This window comes from Pristis pectinata, chromosome 6 (genome assembly GCF_009764475.1).
Source record: "Pristis pectinata isolate sPriPec2 chromosome 6, sPriPec2.1.pri, whole genome shotgun sequence".
In the NCBI taxonomy this organism is placed as follows: Eukaryota; Metazoa; Chordata; class Chondrichthyes; order Rhinopristiformes; family Pristidae; genus Pristis; species Pristis pectinata.
In genome coordinates, this window is record NC_067410.1 from 61,715,296 (window position 1) to 61,736,129 (window position 20,834).

General features: G+C 42.0%; 1 protein-coding gene across 1 annotated transcript in view; it reads right to left on the reverse strand.

Annotated features, from left to right (window-relative positions):
• The window catches only part of crocc2 (ciliary rootlet coiled-coil, rootletin family member 2), a 203,712-nt gene that overhangs the window by 103,511 nt on the left and 79,367 nt on the right, over positions 1–20,834 (reverse strand). Inside the window, exons 11-15 of the mRNA XM_052018582.1 lie at positions 19,411–19,509; positions 17,384–17,635; positions 11,311–11,510; positions 5,584–5,766; positions 1,073–1,217 (exon numbers count right to left, since the gene is read on the reverse strand). Coding sequence (XP_051874542.1) covers positions 1,073–1,217; positions 5,584–5,766; positions 11,311–11,510; positions 17,384–17,635; positions 19,411–19,509 — 879 coding nt within the window. The remainder of the gene's footprint in view (positions 1–1,072; positions 1,218–5,583; positions 5,767–11,310; positions 11,511–17,383; positions 17,636–19,410; positions 19,510–20,834) is intronic.

Sequence of the window (20,834 nt, forward strand, 5' to 3'; positions counted from 1 at the left end):
CATGGGAGTGGTAGAATCTGAGCCCTGTTGAGTGGTTGGAAGTGCTGAAGCCATGGATCTAGTGAGTGGTCAGAGAGTGCTGGAACTGCGGTCCTGGTGAGTAGTTGGAAATGCTGGAACTGGGGATCTGAGAGTAGTCGGGTAGGTGGCAAGAGATCGGTGAGTGGAAATTACAAGCATCACCTGGAGCCAGATGCCAAACCATTGGTTGGATAGTGGATGATCAGATTTTTTATGTACATCTACAAATAGTTTAGGTGATAGTACATGCATCCAAGCTTGGCAACAACACGAAAATAGACACCATTCTAAGCAGTGCAGTTGGATCTATTAACTTATGATTATTAATAGAATGTGCAAATAGGGAAAAATTTGTACCAAATAGATTTCAATGGAGGCAAATGTCAGGTCATCTACTTTGAACTGAAAAATAGTACATTCTAAATGGTGAAAACTTGGGTGTCCATGTAAAATATAATTGACAGATACAGAATATGAAAGGCACACAGTATGCCAACCTTTACGTCCAGAGGACTAAGGTACAAAGGGTTAGATGTTACACTACAGCAGTGCAAGGCCTTAGCTTGGCCACATCTGAAGTACAATGAGCACTGCCAGGCACTCATCTTTAACCTGGAGGAGGATGCAGCATAGGTTTATCAGATTGATTCAAGGGTTAAATTATGAGGACAAACGGCATACACTGTGGTGGTATTCCCTGGAACTTAGTAGGGTCAGGAAGTGTTTAAGGATCAATGGGAACAATGGTCAAAAAGAGAGAAACCGTCTCAGATGGTTGAGGAGTTTATGACCAAGAACCAAGTTTTTGGGTGTGATTAGGAAATGTGTTATAAATGAATATTATTCATACAACAATTTTAAATCTTAAATTTCGGATTTTTTTTGTTAACCAAAGGAATTACAGGGTCATTTAAAAAGATGGGCACATGGAGTTATGTCAGAGATCTGCCGTGAACTCATTGTTCCTGTATTCCTGTTCTAATCTCTGCATTGTGCTTCTCCTTCCAGGTTATGCCTTGTTTGATGGATTCTTAAGCTTCATACTGCATACCTTGGCGAGAGCCTCAATCAAGCCTCCTTTCTCATTCTGCAACACCTCCTTCTCCAATGTAGCTTTGTTCAAAGCTTCCTTCATAGTCACCAATTCTTTCCTCAGAGCTGAGTTCCTCACTTCCATAAGCTCCAATGACTTCTGTCTGTTGGAACACAAATGCTCACATCTAGATTATGGTGTAATAGTCAACTTTTCTTAGCTAAATGTCATGGCACCCATGCCTGATCATTGTGGTCTCTGCCTGAAATCTAAAATAACTCATTCTTGCTGAAAAAAAATTGAGGTTAATCACTCATTGAGAGCAATGTATGATATTGAATCCCAGCTAAGGACACTTGCCTCAGGGAGTTCCTTCTGCAACCTTAACAAAATGCTTTGCAGCAAATTAATACTTTTGAAGTGAAGCAATGCAGAAAATGTGCCAATCTGTTCAAAGTACGGTCTACAAAGGTCATGTGATTAGGAGCAGAACATTGGGTAATAAATAACAGCCAATACACTGGTATATCTTTCCTCCTCTTCAAAATACTGCTATAAGATCTTCTCCATTCACCTGACAGAGCAAACCGAGAATTGGTTTCATCCTGCGACCAAAGGATAGCACCTCCAATGGTGCAGTGCTTCCTCTGTAATGCATTGAAGTATTAGCCTTGATTTTGTAGCTTCATCCGATGATAGTCTTGTGGTACCCTCCCGAGATCTCCTTGAGATGTCCAGCTTAGACATGTTTGACAGTTCCAAGCTAGCTGATCAGAAGAAAACTGTTAAAGTGAGACTTCAAGATGTGGCCCATTTGGCTAAGGAGAATCGAGAAACTCCATCAAGATCCTATTCTTGGCTGGTATTTCAGGAAACCTTGGGAAATGCAAGCATGGGGAATTTCGTTATCTCTGGTTCCTTTGCCAATTATCTTAAATCTGCATCTTCTTCTTAACAACTCTCCTACAAATAGAAACAGCTTCTCCTGACTTGTTCTACCAAAACCCTTCATCATTTTGAGGATTTCTGTTAATGATGTTACCAATCTTTTCTGCTCTGAGAACAATGCCGCTTTCTTCAGTCCCTCCTAGTCTTATGTCTCCAAATCTCATGCCTGGTGCCATCTTCATCAATTTGCCCTGCATGTACTCCAGGCTCTTGATGCCCACATTAAAGTATGAGGCCTAACATAAGCTTTATACATGCTTAGCATGAGGCTTAGTGCATCCTCCCTGCTTTTCTGTCCATTAATAAAGTTATCTTTTTAACAATCGCAGCTACCATCGGGCAGGAGGTACAGAAGCCTGAAGTCCCACACCAGATTCAAGAACAGCTACTTCTCTTCAACCATTCAGTTCTTCAGCCAACCTGCACAACCCTAGTCACCACCTCAGTATAGCAACACTATGACCACTTTGCACTACAGTGGACATTGTTTTGTTTTTGTTCTAATTGTGTTCTTTTTTCTAAAATTTTGTGTATAATTTATAGTTATGTTTTCCTTGTGAACATTGCATATCTGATGCTGTGTGCCTGTGATGCTGCTGCAAGTAAGTTTTTCATTGCACCTGTGCATACATGTACTTGTGCATATGATAATAAACTGGACTTTTGACTTTCAACCATCTTAACTTGTCCTGAATTTGAAGACTGGCAGTCTCTATTTTCTATATTGCTACAACCCTTTAAAATTGTAGTTTATATTACTCTTCTCATTCATTTTTCCTGACAAAATTGTACCATGTCCCTGTTTTAAATTTCATCTGCCGTGTGGCTATCTGTTTCACCAACATGTCAATGTCCTCCAGAAGTCTATTACTACCCACCTCACTTTTGACTATATTTCTGAATTTCAGATCATCTCCACTTTTGAAATTCTGCTCTGTTTACCCAGTTTTATTAATACATATCAAAAAGAGCCATGGTCCTATTACTGACTATTGGGGAACTCCACTGTATAATACAGTTCAGCCTGAAAAACAGCCATTCATCACTACTCTCTGCTTTCTCATGTTCAGCCAATTTGGCACCCCTGCTGCCAGTATATCTTAATCCTACGCACAACTGTTTGATGTGTCTATTATATGGTACTTTGTTAAATACCATTTGAATGTTCATTTTTATAATTTTAATTTATTATCCTTATCAACCTGCACCAAAGAATTCAATCGTTAATCAAACAGTCAATTAAATGCAGACTTTCATTAATTTCCCCATACTTTTCAAAATGCTGATTAATTTTGTCTGGTTTATCGCTCTGAAAGTTTCTCCACCATCAATGTTTGGCTTACCTGCCCACAGTTGCTCTCAAACAGGAGTAGAACACTTACAATCTTTCAGCCTCTACAGTCACTTGCAGTTCCAAAAAAGACCTCATGTTTTGGTCAGAGCCTCGACCATTTACACCTTGGAGATACAAGACTGCAGATGCTGGAATCTGGAGCAAAAAAACAAACTGCTGAAGGAACTCAGTGGGTCAGGCAGCCTCTGTGGAGGTAAATGGACAATCAACTGTCCATTTCCCTGCACAGAAGCTGCCTGACCCGCTGAATTCCTCCAGAAGTTTGTTTTTTGCACCATTTAAACCTTTCCCTCTTTCAGTAACCTAGGTTCGTTTCTTTTGAGTGCTGCCAAACTTTTAAGTACCTCTGCACTTATCCATTTTCATCCCATTCTTTATCTTTACTGATAAATCAGGAGAGTCTTCTTCTCCACAGAGGTAGATGCAAGATACTAACTTCATATCTCAACCATATTCTCCGTCTGCACAAAAAGCTCACCCTTGATCAGTCCATCACTCCATCAACTGTCATTATGTTATTCATTGCTTGTAAATGACTTCTGGATTCTCTTTGCTACCTATCAGTATTCCCTCCTCATACTCCCTCATTTTGACCCTTTCCACTTCATACGTTCAAACACCTTTCAATTCTCAAAAGAACTTGAAGGCAGGTTAGTAAAATACTTCAAGGAGATATAGGCAGGCTGGTGGGATGAGTAGGTAGGTGGCAAATAATGCTTAATGCTGAACAATGCAACATGTTACATTTTCGTAGGAAGTCAAAGTCGAGTTTATTGTTATATGCACAAGTACACGTATGCACAGGTGCAATGAAAACCTTGCAGTAGAATCACAGAATCACAGGCACATAGCATTAGAGACACAATATTCACAAGAAAAACATAATTTAAACATAGATTATATAAAATTATACAAGAAAGAACACAGAACAAAAAAAAACAAAGTCCACTGCAGTGCAAAGTGGTCATAGTGTTGCTAATGCTGAGGTAGTGATTAGGGTTGTGCATTCAAGAACCAAATGGTTGAAGAGAAGTAGCTGTTCTTGAACCTAGTGGTGTGGGACTTCAGGCTTCTGTACTTCCTGCCCGATGGTAGCTGTCATGGCCAATGGAAGTTTCGTAAAAGGCAATGCAAACTAGAGGGCACAGTTCTAAAGAGGTTCAAGAGCAGAGATCTGGGGAACATATGGAAAGTGATAGGTCAAGTTGAGAAAGTGGTTTAACTAAAGCATATGGGTCCTGCCCAGCTTTACTTATATACAGCCCGTGTATACGAACAAGTGTTTTGGAGAGCAGTGGGATGGATCTGCTGCGGGACTGCAGGCATCTTCTGCTGTGTGGGAAATCGGTCCACAGCCGCATTTCTGATGCCAACCATTCGGATTATGAAGAGTTCACAGGAACAGAACCTTGTCATAACCTGGGGAGGACCTGGACACGATTCTGGGCTTTATAAACGGAGGTATCAAGTACAAGAACAAGGTAGTCTTGACAAAACTTTATAAAACACTGCTTCAGCCACAACTAGACTATTCTGTCCAGTTCCAGGAAAGAAATGAAGCCTTTGGAGAGGGTGCAGAAGAGGTTTACTACAACATTCCTGGGGATGAGGGGCTTCAGATTTGTAGTAAGACTGGAGAAGCTGGTTGTTCTCCTTGGAACAGAGGAAGTTGCAAGAGGATCTGATAAAGGAATTTAAAATCATGGAGAATGCAGACAGAGTAAGGCAAAATAACTGCTGTCAGAGGGGTCAAGAGCTGAGAGACCAGCAATGAAGGTGATCGGCACACAATGCTACTATGAGAAGATACCTTTGTTCAGCAGATCTTTTATGGTCTTCCAATTTTGGAAGCGATTCCCTTCCGCTCATTGGATTGTGTACCCAAACTATTTCCTGATTGAAGCCTTCCCATAATAAAAGACAATATTATTATCCATGTTTGCTAATTACAGCTCTGCCACTCTTGCCCACCAATTATCATTGTGTGCTCTCTTTCCAGAGATGGACAAGACTGAGGAATAGAGAAAGGCACCCAGAGCAAATTCCCAGCAGAAGTGCACAACTTACACCTCTGAAAAGCTGCTTGAGGAGCAGATTCACAAGGTGTCTTCCACACGTCCCCTTTCCACAATCCTTGGTTTATGTTTCTATTAGCATGTTGATGTTTATCATCTCAACAGCATTCATCTGACAATAATGTATTCAGCTTCCATTGCTGTCTGCTCACCCTCTTTCAACCTCTTTCTTGGCTTGCTCATTGTCTTTCTGCATCTCTTCCTTCTTGTCTTCGATGTGATCTCGCTGCCGCTGCAGGTCATCGTTCACAGCTCTCAGGCGCTCCATGTCCAGGTGTAAGTTGTCAATCTGCTGGTTCAAAGAGTTTACCACCTTCTCCAAGTTTGCTTTTTCACTGTGGGAAAGGTGGGAAAGACAGACACGGGGTAAAATAGAAGGTTCCAAATGGATTTTACTGATCTACATGGGCAGCATGCTATCAACTACAGTTAACAGCAAAACAGTGTTAGCAATTATCGATAAAATCACGGCACAGATTTTAATAGATCTGTGTGAACCTGTGCTGACCAACAACCATCCATTTAGACTAATCACATTTTATTCTTCTCCATCTACTCAGCAACTCCCCTAGATTCTAAGACTCACCTGCACACCAGGGGCAATTTACAGTGGCCAATTACATTAGAATGAGGGACCTAGAGCACCCAGGAGAAACCCATGCAGTGGGGATACATGAGATTGGGGACTGTCAGCATTGTCAGAAAATCTTAGTACCTTTACAGCCAACGTTTTTCTAAACAATAGCATGATTGATGGAAAATATGAGCCACAACCTCACAGTATCGTGCATTACTTTGTCTGGTTCATTTCACAGCGTAAAGATGGTGGAGCAGCTAGTAGAGCTGCTGCCTCTTAGCTCCAGCAACCTGGGTTCAATCTTGACCTCGGGTGGTGTGTGGAGTTTGAATACTCTCCCTGTTACTGCATGGGTTTCCCCCAGGTACTCCGAGTTCCTCCCTCATCTCAATAACATGCAGGTTGGTTGGTTAATTGGCCACTGTAAACTGTCCCTGGTGTGTAGGTGAGCAGTGAAATCTGGGGGAGTTGTTGAGCATATGGAGAGGAATAAAATGGGATTAATGTAGGGTTAGTATAAATGGGTGGTTGAGGTTCTGCACAGATTGTGGGCCAAAGGGCCTGTTTCCATGCTGTATGACTCAATACTTTTATCTCTGAGTTAGAAGATTGAGGTCAAGGCCTTCCAGTAACCAAACACATATTTAGGGTAATAGCTTTTTGTGGGTTTAAAGATCAGATGCTCTTGATCTAACAGTTAGTAAATGCTTTCACCCAGCCACAACAGGTGTAGAAATAAGACTGGTAGGTGTAGCAATGACCTCTCATTTCCTTCCTGAGTCGTCTATGTCTAACTTTCTATTAGCAGATGTGAAAAAAGGACGATTCAAATAAACTGAACTGATTATTCATCTCTTCAGTCTCATAGTTCAATGGCTACTGTGTCAGTCAGACTGACATTAACTGTTTGTGCTTGTTGCTGTAAACCATTCTACCTGTGAATAAGCCTGTTTGGTAGGATAGTCTTACAAAAGTACGTCGAGACAGAAATTAATCATCTTCGGAAGTGAATGCCAAGCAAAATCATTAACTCTGTCCTTGCTTCAGATGCTGCCTGACCTGCCGAGCATTTCCTGTTTATATCTCCTAATATGATGTGGACGTGTAGCCGAAATCTCAAGTGTAACCTAAAGGCAACCAATGGATCTGCTCGTCCAGGGCACATAAATAACTCTGAACACAAGGCAGCCTTTTATTTCCTATGAGACAAGTTTGCAGGTGAGAGGTCATTTATGTCTTTTCTAGAAGAAATATGTTATAAGTGAAGAAATGCAATACAGAGTGGGGACCCATAAGTTACGGACATTTTGTTGCACTGACTTATTAAAGGGAGCGGCACTTAAGCAAGATTGAATCTTTACAGAACTCCTTTAAACGTTCTTTTCTTAAAAAAAAATCACTGGAAGGAATGTGAGCCAAAACACAACAAGGTGTTCTCCCGCCTCCGAGGCTGCATTACCAGCTCTACAAAGAGGCTTTGAATTTACACTTGGCAAAATTCCATGAAGTAAGTTTTTTTTTCCCTGACCAATGCCTGGGCATTCGTATAAATATACTCCAGCATCTCTGAGCTATTAGCAAGCAAGTTGCTTCAGTTTATACTGTTGCACACAAAGGCCTTCTCTATTCAAACACATTTCCGGTTAGTTTTCTGGGAATCAGGAAGCAAATGGATTCAGATGCAGGGATCACCTTTGAGCGATAGCTGCCAAGTCAGAAGATTACATTTCAGAAACCCGAGCACAAAAATTGTCTGGTTCTGAAAGGTTGCTGCGTTGTTAGGGGAGCTGCCTTTCGAGTGAGCTGTTGAACCAAGTTCTCTCAAGTGGATATGACGGGGCTGATGGCCAGTGCACCAGCACAGTCTCTGGACACCAAAGGAAAATCAACACTTTAAAGCCAGCATAAAATTGCTGGGCAGCAGTGATCCCTGTACTCCTGCACACTTTTGACACATGGACTATCCATTGAAGCACTGGAGAGGTGTCATCAATGTTGTCTCCACAAAGTCCTCTAATTCCACAGGCAGGGTATGCCAATCAACATTAACATCCTGTCCCTGGCCAAACTCCCTGGCTATAATTACACTCAGTGGGTTCCACGAGGCAGCCCATGTCCAACAACAGACTCCTAATACTGCAAGCTCCATCATGGCAAGAGGTTGTCAAGTGGGCAGAGGAAACTATGTTTGAAAGGCCCCCTTGTAAAAATGTGACTCTCAGCAGCTCAAGCGAATGCCTTGGTCCATGATTGTTCAAAGTGGAGAAGAGGTATTTGATTGGCATTGAGAACCTCAAGCCTCTTCATCAGAAACATGCAGAGGCCTTCTCAAGTGGCAGAAGCAGCAAATCACCCCCCAGACTACGCACCCACCCACCCCGTGAAGCAATGCCTGCCCCACCTGTCCCCTATCAGCCTTGTCAGCCACCTCAGGACCCAAAGAGCTGGAGCAGCATAGATGGGGTAGATAGTTAGAGTCCTTTTCCCAGGTTGTCAAGTACTGGGGGCATAGCTTTAACATGAGAAGGGGAAAGTTTAAAGGAGACTTAACAAGCAAGTTTTTGTTTACACACAGAGAGTGGTGTGTGCTTGGAACGCGCTGCCAGGGGAAGTGGTGGAGGCAGATACAATAGCAATGTTTGGGGCATTTAGACAGACACATGAACAGGCAGGGAATGGAGAGATATTGACCATGTGCTGGCAAATGGTCAGCACAGACATCATGGGCCAAAGGGCCTGTTCCTGTGCTGTACTGTTCTATGCTCTATGGAAGCAAGTCATCCTCTACCTCAAAGAACTGCCTTAATAGATTAAGGGTAAAACCCTCCTAAATTTTACCCTCAATCAACTTAATTAAAACAGATCTGCTGGTCAGTTCAACTTTTCCTTTTATTTCAGTTTTCCAGCAACTACTGTGATCTGCACCTCAGTTCCAACACAACTGGTCATTTTCCTCTCTGCTGTCCTTATTCATCGCTCTTTATTTACGTGCATCTAGGCAGCGCCTTCCTTTGGATGACAAGGAAAGTAGTTGTGTTATGTGGAGAACCTTGGGTCTCCACCCCATTCAGATGTTCCCCTTTGTAAAACTGGTTATCACAATACAAAAATAGCTACACATGAAACAATCAGTGGCGTAAAATGCACTGGGAAGTTTTGACATTATAAAAGACAACACATGAATGTTAGGCGGAGATAGTAAAGACTGCAGATGCTGGAACCTGGAGCAGCACACAGCGCACTGGAGGAACTCATGGAGGGGCCCTTCACCTGCAGGGGAAAATGGGACAGAGGTGGAGTGTTACCAGAAGTCTAAGAATTTGATGTTCATGCATCCAGACTGCTCAGGCAGAATATGAGGCACTGTCTCTCTATTTTGCATTTAGCCATGACCAAGAGGTGGAGGAGGCCACAGATAGACATGGTGTGAGAATGGGAAGTGGAATTAAAATGGCTGGCCACCGGGAGATCCCAGCTGGCACGGTTGGTGGAGCGAAGGTGCTTGGTACACAAGTGTTATGTCATTTCTCTATTCCTTTTACCATCATATCTGTTCCAGCAGAAGCAGAGGTAAGTTTGATTAAGATCTTATTAACAATTTCTGCTCTGGAATCCTGCACTTCACTTGTAGAATTATGGAGCACAGTCGAGACAGAAGGCTGCCATCTTTGAAGTCTATTAAAAGTCATTGACAGATCCGAAGTTGTGATGGGAAATGTATGAAATAAAGGATACAGATTTAAAGTCATCTTGACAAGTAAGAAAGTGAAAGGGTGATCTCAGTATAAGACAGGTAAGTTATTGTCACCAAAACCCTGGGCCTTACACCTTTTGTTTAACAATGGGTTTATGGCTAATTAGCAAAATAAGTGACACTATTGATTTGATTATACTTGTTCCAGAATTTCAATTTGGTAGGACTACTGTACATATGTTATATCATTCTACAATTGTCTTTACAATACAAAAGAGGGTGACACCAGCCAATGAGTGGGTGCTGGCTTCGGTTATCTTGCTTTGATTTAATTTTGAAAAAAAAGAATTTCCTCTTGCTTAATGTTGTAGGCCTGTCTAATCAGTAACAAAGAGTGGTTCAACCTGCTTCTTATATGTTTGTGGAGTAGGAGATAGCATATTGGTCTAGATAAAAGGTTGGCTAACAGGAAACAGATTAGACATGAATGAGTCCTTTTCTGGTTGGCGTGATGTAACAAGTGGTGTGCTGCAGGGATTAGTGCTGGGGCCGCAGCTTTTTATAGTTTATATTAGTGACTTGAATGAAAGCATTGAAGTATGGTTGCTAAATTTGCTGATGAAACAAAGATAGGTAGGAAATTAAGTTGTGAAGAGGCTATAAATAAAGAAAGTTGCAAAGGGATATTGATTGGCAAAATGAGGTGGGAAACATCTAACAAATGCAATATTCTGTGGGAAAATGCAAAATTATCCATTTTGGCAGGAAAAATGTAAAAAAAGCTCTAATCTAAAGTGTGCGATAGTACTGAACATTGAGACATAGTGGAATCTGGGTGTCCTAGTGCATGATTTGAAAAAGATTAGCACATAGGTACAGCAAGTAACCAGGAAAGCTAACAAGATTCTTTAGCCAGATGGTGGTGAATCTGTAGAATTTGTTGCCACGGAGGGCTGTGGAGGCCAAGTCATTGGGTCTATTTAAGACAGAGATTGATTGGTAAAGGGGTTCTTGATTGGTAAAGGGGTTGAGGGTTAGGGGGAGAAAGTGGGAGAATGGGGTTAAAAATTCAGCCATGATTGAATGGTGGAACAGACTCTTTGGGCCAAATGGCTTAATTCTGCTCCTATATCTTATGGTCTTGTAGTCTTACATTATCATTTCATGAGAGGGGAACTGAATACAAATTTATGCTTCAGTTACATAAGGCATTGGTGAGATCATATTCGCAGTACTGTGTACAGTACTGGTCTCCTTATTTAAGGAATGGTATCAACAATTGGAAGCTGTTCAGAGGTTTAACCTGGATTGTCTTGTATTTGGGAGAATGAGAGGGGACTTGTTGGAAACATACAAGCTCTTGAGGATTCTTTGGAAGTTCCTTCCCCAAAGAGCGATGGAATGTATTTTTAAGACAGAAGTGGGTATTATCTTGATAAGCAAGAGGGTGAAATACCACCACAGGTAGACCAGAATGTGGAGTTGAGGTTATAATTAGGTTAGCCACAACCTTATTAAACAGCAGAGCAGGCTTGAGGGGCCAAACAGCCTACTCTTGCTCCTGAGTCTTATGTTTGCATGTCCTTCAAGCACAAGATGAACTCTCACCTTCCAAGGATCTCCAGGGAGGATCGGTAGCGGCCTGCATCCCTCTTGGCATCTTCCTTGGCTCGGTTCGAGTCTTCAGCTTCACCTTTCAGCCTTACTAATTTCTGCTCCAGCTGCCTCCGCTCACTCTCACTGTCTCCGAGCTGTTTCTTCAAAGAGCTGACTACATCCTGAACAGCTTCCACTCTTCCACGAAGCTCCTGAAAAAATTGCCCATGCTTCATGCATTATAAATTGACTCAAGCAACAGGCATTCATCATACAACCACTTGCACCACATTAAAAAATGGAATTAAGCTCCCAAAGATTCTAGCATCTCCAATCCTCTTTGAAGGTCATGAAATTACAAGTTAGTAATGATAAGCATCCACAAATTTCCACCTTAACTAATTATATGGACTGTAGTTACTGAGTCACTGAACCCAACCACAGAAGGAATTTAACTAACACCACCACAGACCGGGTATGAAAAAGATCTGGTAAGCTGTGTGTGGACACAGTGTATAGAGAAGACCTGGGAATGTTTGATAGGGCAGAATGGAGGGAACTTCACCCTATATCCAACCTGTAGTAAAGCTAAGATTAAGGTTTTCATTACTAAAACTGGGCTCAAATGGAAAATATGAAACTGATTGAAGTAAGACCTGAACACTCAGTGTTGTTCCTCAGCATAAGCGTCAAAACTGGGGAAAACATGGGAGGAACCTGCATCACTAAACACCCATGTAAGAATTCAACATTGAAATGAAAAGTGATAACTCACAAATAATAACCCTTCAAATTTTTGATTTTGTTTCTTTTCAAGAAATGCAGCTTACATTCCCAGTGAGCTGTTATCTATTAAATAAATAAAGAGCACGGTTGTGATCAAAGTAGTCACTTCAATAACTCATTCTGTTGTTTGACAAAGACTGACAAGTTAAGGCTGAGCTGCAGTGGCCCATGACTTATGACTGCTGGGCTGGATTTCAAGGCTACTTTAAATTAGAAAAATCATTCAACTATTTTTTTTAACCCTTCAACCACTCTGGCCCTAAAGATCACCTCAGTAATTTTGACTTATGATTTTTGATTTGCTGGTGACGCTTTGCTGGATTTGAAATGCAACATAATCAATAATGTATGAAGTCAGTGTAAGTGCTTCTGTCACTGAGCTACAGTCATAGGACTTCATTAAAGGCTCTTTCCTGTGGGCTGTGACTAAGGCAAAGAAACACAATGCAAAGTGGTGGGAATAAATTTGGGAAAAATTCAAATGAAGATTTTTCAGATCCAGCCATGGAGATGGTGGGGAAGCATGTTTGGAAACCTTCCAATGACTGATGAATACCAAAGCAAATTGAAGAAGGTGGCAAGAAGTGCCATAACCTGTTACTGTTAGGTATTATCTTCAAGAACTGGCTTCAGTCTGAAGGAGATGGAATGATCTTACCAGTGCAATCAAGAGAGCTCTTTCATATTTTCTGCTCAACCCCACATTTGCCTTACCACTCGTTCTCAATAACTCAGTGGTAAGAGTCTCCACTGTCACCCTTCTCTTTATAGTCACACAAAGATTGAAATTGGAATTGGTGTTTTATTGTCACATGTACTGAGGTACAGAGAAAAACTTGTCTTGCATACTGTTCATATGGATTAATTCATTTCAACAGTGCATTGAGATAGTACAAGGGAAAACAATAACAGAATGCAGAATAAAGTGTTACATTCACAGAGAAAGTGCATTACAGGCAGACAATAAGGTGCAAGGTCAGAACAAGGTAGATTGTGAGGTCAAGGGTCCATCTTATTGTACTGGGAACCATTCAATAGTCTTATAACTGGTGGGATAGAAGCGGTCCTTGAGCCTGGTGGTACATGCTTTCAGGCTTTTGTATCTTGTTCCTGATGGGAAGGAGAGAAAAGAGAATGTCCAGGGTGAGTGGGGTCTTTGATTATGCTAGCTGCTTTGCTGAGGAAGTGAGAAGTGTAGACAGAGTCCATGGAGGGGAGGCTGGTTTCTGTGATGTGCTGAGCTGTGTCCACAAGTCTCTGCAGTTTCTTGCAGCCACCACACCAAGCCGTGATGCATCTGGATAGGATGCTTTCTATGGCGCATCGATAAAAATTGGTGAGGGTCAAAGGACACATGCCAAATTTCTTTAGCCTTCTGAGGAAGTAGAGGCACTGGTGAGTTTTCTTGGTTGGACCAGGAGAGGCTATTGGTGATGTTTACTCCTCGGAACTTGAAGCTCTTAAACCTCTCAACCTCAGCACCATTGATGTAAACAGGAGCATGTGCACTGCCCCAACTTCCTGAAGTCAATGGCCAGCTCTTTTGTTTTGCTGACATTGAGAGAAAGGCTGTTGTCATGACACCATGTCACTAGGATTGTTCCTGCTCAAATCACTGGTTCTCCCTCCTGCCTCCACTTTTCCTAAGCGATGATCAGGAGCCTGATACATGGCGAGAGATGGAAACCTTTTCTCATGGAACATGTAAACCCAGCTCCCTTCTTCCTGCTGATTATGGTGCATCACAGTAGCCCTTGTTGTGGTATGCAGCAAGCCATCATGACTCTTCATGGGCTGTGTTTCAGGAAGCTACCAAACACTCCAGACATCTGAATCATTGATTGATTTCAACATTCTGCTCAATAGGGTTTCTAAATGACCCACAGATCTGACTGAGGGGTAGTTTCCCATCCAAACCTTAGTTTCTAAAATAAGTTATGAACAGGACATAGACTTCGATTACAAGCAACTCAGCAAGAGCAAATATCAGGTGATGGATGACTGACACACGAAAATCTTAAAATATCTAGGACGTTGCCACAGATGTCTCAGAAAAGTAGGGACAACTTTGTCATTCAAGGAGACAGTCTTCTTATTGAAGACAGCTTCCAGAATGACATGGATCCAAGAGGAAATAATGGAAGTGTTTTCTCCCTTCTCCTTTCTAATCCAGTTTTATAAACCTCCCTATAGTGGTGTTTTGACCCACCTCAAACCAAATGTTATTGGTCATCTGTGACATTGTTCTACCTCTCACCTGGTGTACTGCCTCATCTCTTAACAAGTGTTATACATACTTAACTGACCTAATCTCCAATTAAAGCTGTAATTATGACCTTGTGCTATATTCACTTATTTGAGCAACTATAAATATCCCCTTTCTGTCCTAGTTTATACCCTTATCTCTGACCTTGTGTTCTAGCTTTTACTTATTACAACACAGAATGAGGCCATTCAGCTAATCAACTCCATGCCAGCTCCCAGTGGACCAATCCCATCAACCCCATTCCCCCCTCCACCTGTAATTCATTCGCTTTCATATGCCTACCAACTTCCCTTTGATTCTTTTATTTTGCTACTCACTTAAATTGTGGTAATTTAAAACAGCTAATTATCCTACTAGCATACCTGACATTGCCTTGTTGACCTGGATAGCTCTCCCTTTCTCACATAGCATTATTGCCCCAAGGTTCACATAAATTAAGCTCTACCTCTGACTTTGTGGCAAGTCTTTAATATTATTTTGTTTAACATACCTCTGTGATGCCCAGTGTTATAGTTCAATCTCTGACTTATTGTTACAGTCCTGTCTGTAAACACAATTATCGAATTTGTAGTCTAAAACCAAAAAGAAAATACTGATGCTGGAAATCATTTGTTATATTCTGATCTGCTAGCCATGCCTCAGTAGACCAGACAAGACAACATGAGCAACACCTTACACAGGCAAAGGAGATGAACTCTCCATTCAATGGTTTGTCCATCATTTCAACATATTACAGGCATTCCCTTTGTTCTACCCATTGCCCTCCCCCGACTTCTAACTTACTGATTTCTCAGTTTTGATAAAGGGACTTGCTCTAAAACATTAACTGTTTCTCTTTCCATGGACGCTGACCGATCTATTGAGTTTTTCCAGTATTTTCTGTTTTGATTTGTCCTTATATAAATATTTCTCACTTTGCAGAAGCTGACTGACCTGCTGAGGATTTCCAACTTCCCTGTTTTTATTGCTGACTTAGTGTTATTGTTCTTAGATCTAGTATTCTGGTCCCCTCTCTGACATTGGCTCATGTTCCTATTTCCAACCCCGTTTATGCCCCAGTGTTAAAATCCCATCTCTCACCTTCTCACCTATAATGAGTCTACACTCTGGACGCATTGCCTGACAGAATTAGTGTAGGGATGACACAAGTATACAACCTCTGTGGAGTGTATCAGAGCAAAGCTCTGTCCTTGCACAACTGCCTTACACTGTCTTTAGAAGCAGATGGCTGAGATAAGATATCTTTATTAGTCACATGTCCATCGAAACACACAGTGAAATGCATCTTTTGCATAGAGTGTTCTACTACTTTCCCTCTCAAACAAGCCTCATGAGGGCTAAAGTTAGCACTTCCACTCTGGCTAGAGTTCTGCAGCCCATTCATGCCATTTTACCAATCAATACAGTGTAAAAACCTAACCTTCCTCTCCTACTCTGAGTATGCTTCCCTCCACCTCACTCAGGTTTCCTACACACATTTCTTCCAATGTTTCTCCAAATCCGAGTCCAAGACAACGTCCTTGCCTGAATCTCCTAGGTTATTCTTTCAAAATACTCTGCTCAGCATCTTCCACGTTGACAGCATTGGCTCAAACCTCCTTGTGTCTTCTGTTCAATGCTGCTTAGCAATAGGGGATAAAAGGCCTGTCAGATAATGCTGACATTCCCTCTGGGCCCAATCCTTGTCACACCAAATTAACACATGACATGCTACTAATTGCCAGCAAAATGCTATTCTCAAACTCCATAATCTGCCTTGGCTAATTCTAAATACAAAATGTTCAAAAGACTAAGTATCAAATGGGTTCAACCATTTCCACCTCATTAAATGCAACTGAAGAGCAGACAACTTCAAACACTTCCCCTCCACCCCAGTTGGACAGAGTTCACAGAATTATTGTGTAATCTGTTTTCTCTCTCTCTCTCTCCTTTTTAATAAGAATTATAAACAGGGTTGTTGCACTAGTTAGAAAGTTTCAACATTTCTGCAACCACAGGTATGTAAGGATGCCTTTGAACTACTGTGAACAAGAAAAAAGTGGAGATGGGAAGGGACAACAATTGGGGCAGTTCATGTATTACACAGTCTCATTGTGAAGCTCCAAATCCTGCCCAGCAACTCCAAACAGATTGACTGAGATGAGCTAACTATTTAACCTTTTCCTCCCACCACCTCTCAGTATTCAAACAGTGATTGACTAAACACAGACCATTCTCACTTACTTGTTCTGCATTTCTTTTCAGTGTAAAACTTGTGCTCTTCAAGGTGAATGATATCTGAGGCTACTTAAAACATTTTCTGATTTTGTTCAACCCAGATACTTAATGCTTTAGCTATAAAGAAGAATTTCCCAGTCTTGCTGTCTGAGCATTTAGCAACTGACTGAATGACTGTGCATGTCTAGAAAGATCCAATGTGGCATGGGTTTCTAAACTTCCCAGATATGGACTGGTCTTTAGGAAGATGCATGTTGGCCTTGGGTAGCTGGTGTAACAGTGAGAGCCTGGCATATGTGAGATAGTGGTGCTAAAGACAGATTTTATTCAAAATGCCGGAGACACAAGAGACCTGGAATTTGGAGCAACAAACAATCTGCTGGAGGAACTCAGTGGGTCGAGCAGCATCTGTGGGAGGAAAGGAATGTCAGATATTTTGGGCCAAAACCCTGCATCAGGATGTTTCAGCCTGAAACATTGACAATTCCTTTCCTCCCACAGATGCTGCTGAACCTACTGTGTTTCTCCAGCAGGTTGTTTGTTATTCAAAATGCCCATGGTTAAGTATCTGAAGATGCAAGTCCTGGGGATAGGGGAGGTGTATGAGAAGCATCAAGATGATAAGTTTGTCATGCACTAACTGTGCAATGTACTAATGATTGCACAACAAAACCCTGCTTCTGAAATTCACCACCACACAAGAAGTGCTTCTCACAAATACATTTTCCTTTTCTACATCATGGAACTCATCTGGAATCCCTTTCCACATGGAGCACGTTCCTTACAGCCAGTGAAGTTGTGGCCGAGAGCGCTCACCTGCACCTGCAGCTGCCGCCTCTGCAGCGCTGACTGGACTGCAGACAATGTGGAGTCACCAGCGGACGGGGACAAACTGCACAGCGGGGACCGGGAGCGGGTGGGTGACCTGCGCCTCCGGGGAGAAGATGTACGGAGCACGGGGGACCCTGGCACGAAGGGCGACCCCAGTCTGCCAGAGTCAGCCTCAGTCCCTTCAGATGCTGCTTCTCTGGATAGAGAGCTCGTAGAGTCTGCATCAGCAATGGCAACCTGGAAAAGAGGGAGCAGAATAATCAATGCAATTGGTTGCGCATATTGTAAATGCAATCAAAAACACTGTCACAACTCTAAATTTTCTGTACGTGGTCCCACTGTGAATTCTCCCACTTTAGGCAATTCACTCACCATGCTTCTTCTCTTCTTCCCATTCCTAACCTCTTTTTTCTACCCTTTTTTTCCTCTCTCCCTTTACCTTTGCCCCATCCCCTGGTGGATCTGTTCTCCCCTTCTCCGCCTCACCTGCCTATCACTATTTCTTACCTGCATCTACCTATCACCACCCTGTGCCCACCCCACCTGCCCTCTTTTGTCCACCAATCACTGTTCTGCTTTTCCCTCCTATATATTGGGCTTCCTCTTTTCCTATCTTCAGTCCTGAAGAAGGGTCCTGACCCGAAACATTGACCGCCTGCTTTTCTCCACGGATACTGCCTGGCCTGCTGAGTTCCTCCAGCATCATCGTGTTTTTCATTGGGATTCCAGCATGCGCAGTCCTTTGTTTCTCTTCTGTATATACTAGATGGGCTTATCTCCTCCCAGTCTAAAGCCTCTCAGCACCGCACCCCTTCCACCCACAGCCACCATTATGTCCTGACCAACGCAGAATGCAAGCAGGTCTTTGATACAACACTACCTAGCAGTATTACCAGTTGCTACTGTTGAGGGGAACAATGAACCCTGCCGCTTGTCAGTGTTGGTGCCTCCTGTTTACAATCTACATCAGCAAAGTGCATGAAAGGTGCAAATGTAATATTTTGCTGATGGTGTGAAGTTGGGTGGCAGGATGCAGAGAAGCTTCAGAGAGTTACAGACTGGCAAAGTGTAGGGGAGAGGACATGGCAGATGGAATATGATGTGAAAATAATGCAAGGTGATCCACTTTGACAGAAAATAAACAGAGAAGAGTTTAAACAGTTGAGAGATTCAAAGGAATTGTTGTTCAGAGGGACCTTGGTGTCCTTGCACATGAATAACTAGAAGTCAGTGTGTAGGTATGGCAAGTAATTGAGAAGGCAAATGATATACTGAACTTGACTGCTAGTGGCTTCGAATGCAAGTGCAAAGATGTCTTATTGTAATTATAAAGGGGTTGTTAACTACATCTGGAGTATCAAGTGCAGGTCTGGTCCCCCTGATCATGAAGGATATACAAGTTGAGGAAGTGCAACAAAGGTTCACCAGTGGATTGGTGGCTTGAAGGTTTGTACTCTGAGATTAAGCAGAGTGGAGCCCATTCCCTCTGGAGTGTAGAAAAACAAAGAGGTCTCATTACTTGGGTTGACAAGGTAGATGCAGGGACGATGTCTAGAATCAGGGTTCACTGATTCAAAATAAGTGGTTGGCCATTCAGGATAGAGGCAAAAAGAAATGTCTTCACTCAGAGATTAGTGAACCTTTGGAATTCTCTACCCTGGAGGGCCAGTCACTGAGGACACTCAAGATGGAGACCAAAAGATTTTTAGATATTGAAGGAATCAATAGATATGGCGTTAGTCCAGGAAAGTGGCACTGAGGTAACAAACTAGTTATAAACTTACTGAATGGTGGAGCCGACACAAAGGGCCAGTTGCCTGCTCCTGCCATTATTCCTTTTATTTTAGTCCTCAGCCCTCATTGATGTTGTCTCTAAGCATTCATCTCCCCTCTCTTCATTCCCCTGGTCATTAGACGCCACACTCTGAGATAAACTACCTATTAATCCAGCATATTTTTGAAGAACAGACCAACAGATCCCTCTCAAGCATTGATCCCATTTCATTTTGTACCTGAGCAATGTTGTCTAAGGTTTGGTGTAAGGATTCTATCTCAGTCCTCAGGGTTTCGTTCTCCTGGGTTTCGCTTGTAACTTCAGTTTTACCCAATTCCTGTTAGCAGTCAAGAATCAATTAACAATTCAAACCTAGCAAAGAAATTCTGTAAAAAGTTGGAGAGGTGACAAATGTTTCCTTCTCCAACTGTTAATTAAAAATTCGACAAAGAGGGCTGACAAGTGTTTGTTCAGATCAAAAAGACTGCAGAAAATTCCAACAATCACAGTAAGAACATGGAGAAACAATCTGCTTTTTTTTCCTGCAGCAGCAGCAGCTTTGGTTCATGAAAGCAAACTTCAGACATATCTTGGAAATATATTTGATAGCAAGGATAATTTTATTCCAAAAAATTTAAGAAAATTCTAGACTCATCCATTTAAAAAATTCCTCTCCTTTAAAACTCTTTGCTCTTACTGGGGGGTAAACTCCTGCTTGCTACTCTATCTTGGAAAGCTTCAGGATCAAAACAGCTTGTGTTATTGAAACATATGTGGATATTTTTCCACCCCCTGATCAGAAATGGGATTTATTTCCCCCTCACACTCCCGAGACACAGTTTTAGATGCCAATTTCCAATACTCACTGAGATTACTCAACTAGTCACCAAAAGGAATTAAGACTGGGGCTATGCAATCCACAAAATCTACTTTCACTAGGTGACTAGAATCTGTAGCAGAAGAAATAAAAGATCGAGGAAACATTGCTGGCAGAGGTGGGTCAAGGAATGCCGAATGCTTCAGCAGGTGATGATTCAGGCATATGGGATATGACAGAGAAATGGTTGTATCATTGGGCCAATAAATCAGAATAATGATCCAGGAGTGAGTAACATTATCATTAAAGCAAACATCTTGTTCACCATTCCTACCTGCTTTTTATGTGACAACAGCAATACCTTAGCAAGCCACTCACTTCAGAGGGCAGAGAAGAATGGACATACTGTAAACATTGACCTTAACAGCCACACTCACATCCCCTGCATGAATAAAGAGGTCCCATGAAGTTTGGTACATCCAACATATCAATGACTTTAAACACTGCAAGTGGAAAACTATCTTGCTTCAAGGTGAAATTGGACATTTAACTGGGCTAATTTAACTGGCATGTGGGTTGCAACAGCTGATCTATGGGATATTGAGTTGTGGTGATGTTGCATCCTATAGTGGATCATCAATGGAATTCAAATGGATGGTCCACTGGAAAATCAGTCAAAACCTGCACAATTAGGAGGACCAAAGGGTGGGACAAATCATCTGGCTGCCTTATCCCTTTCAGTGCTAGGGTATAATTTTAAATTTAAGGATTGGTATAAATTGGCAACATCAATTTAACTAGTCCCATTGGACACCACTCCCACAGCCATGGGCACTCACATGGGT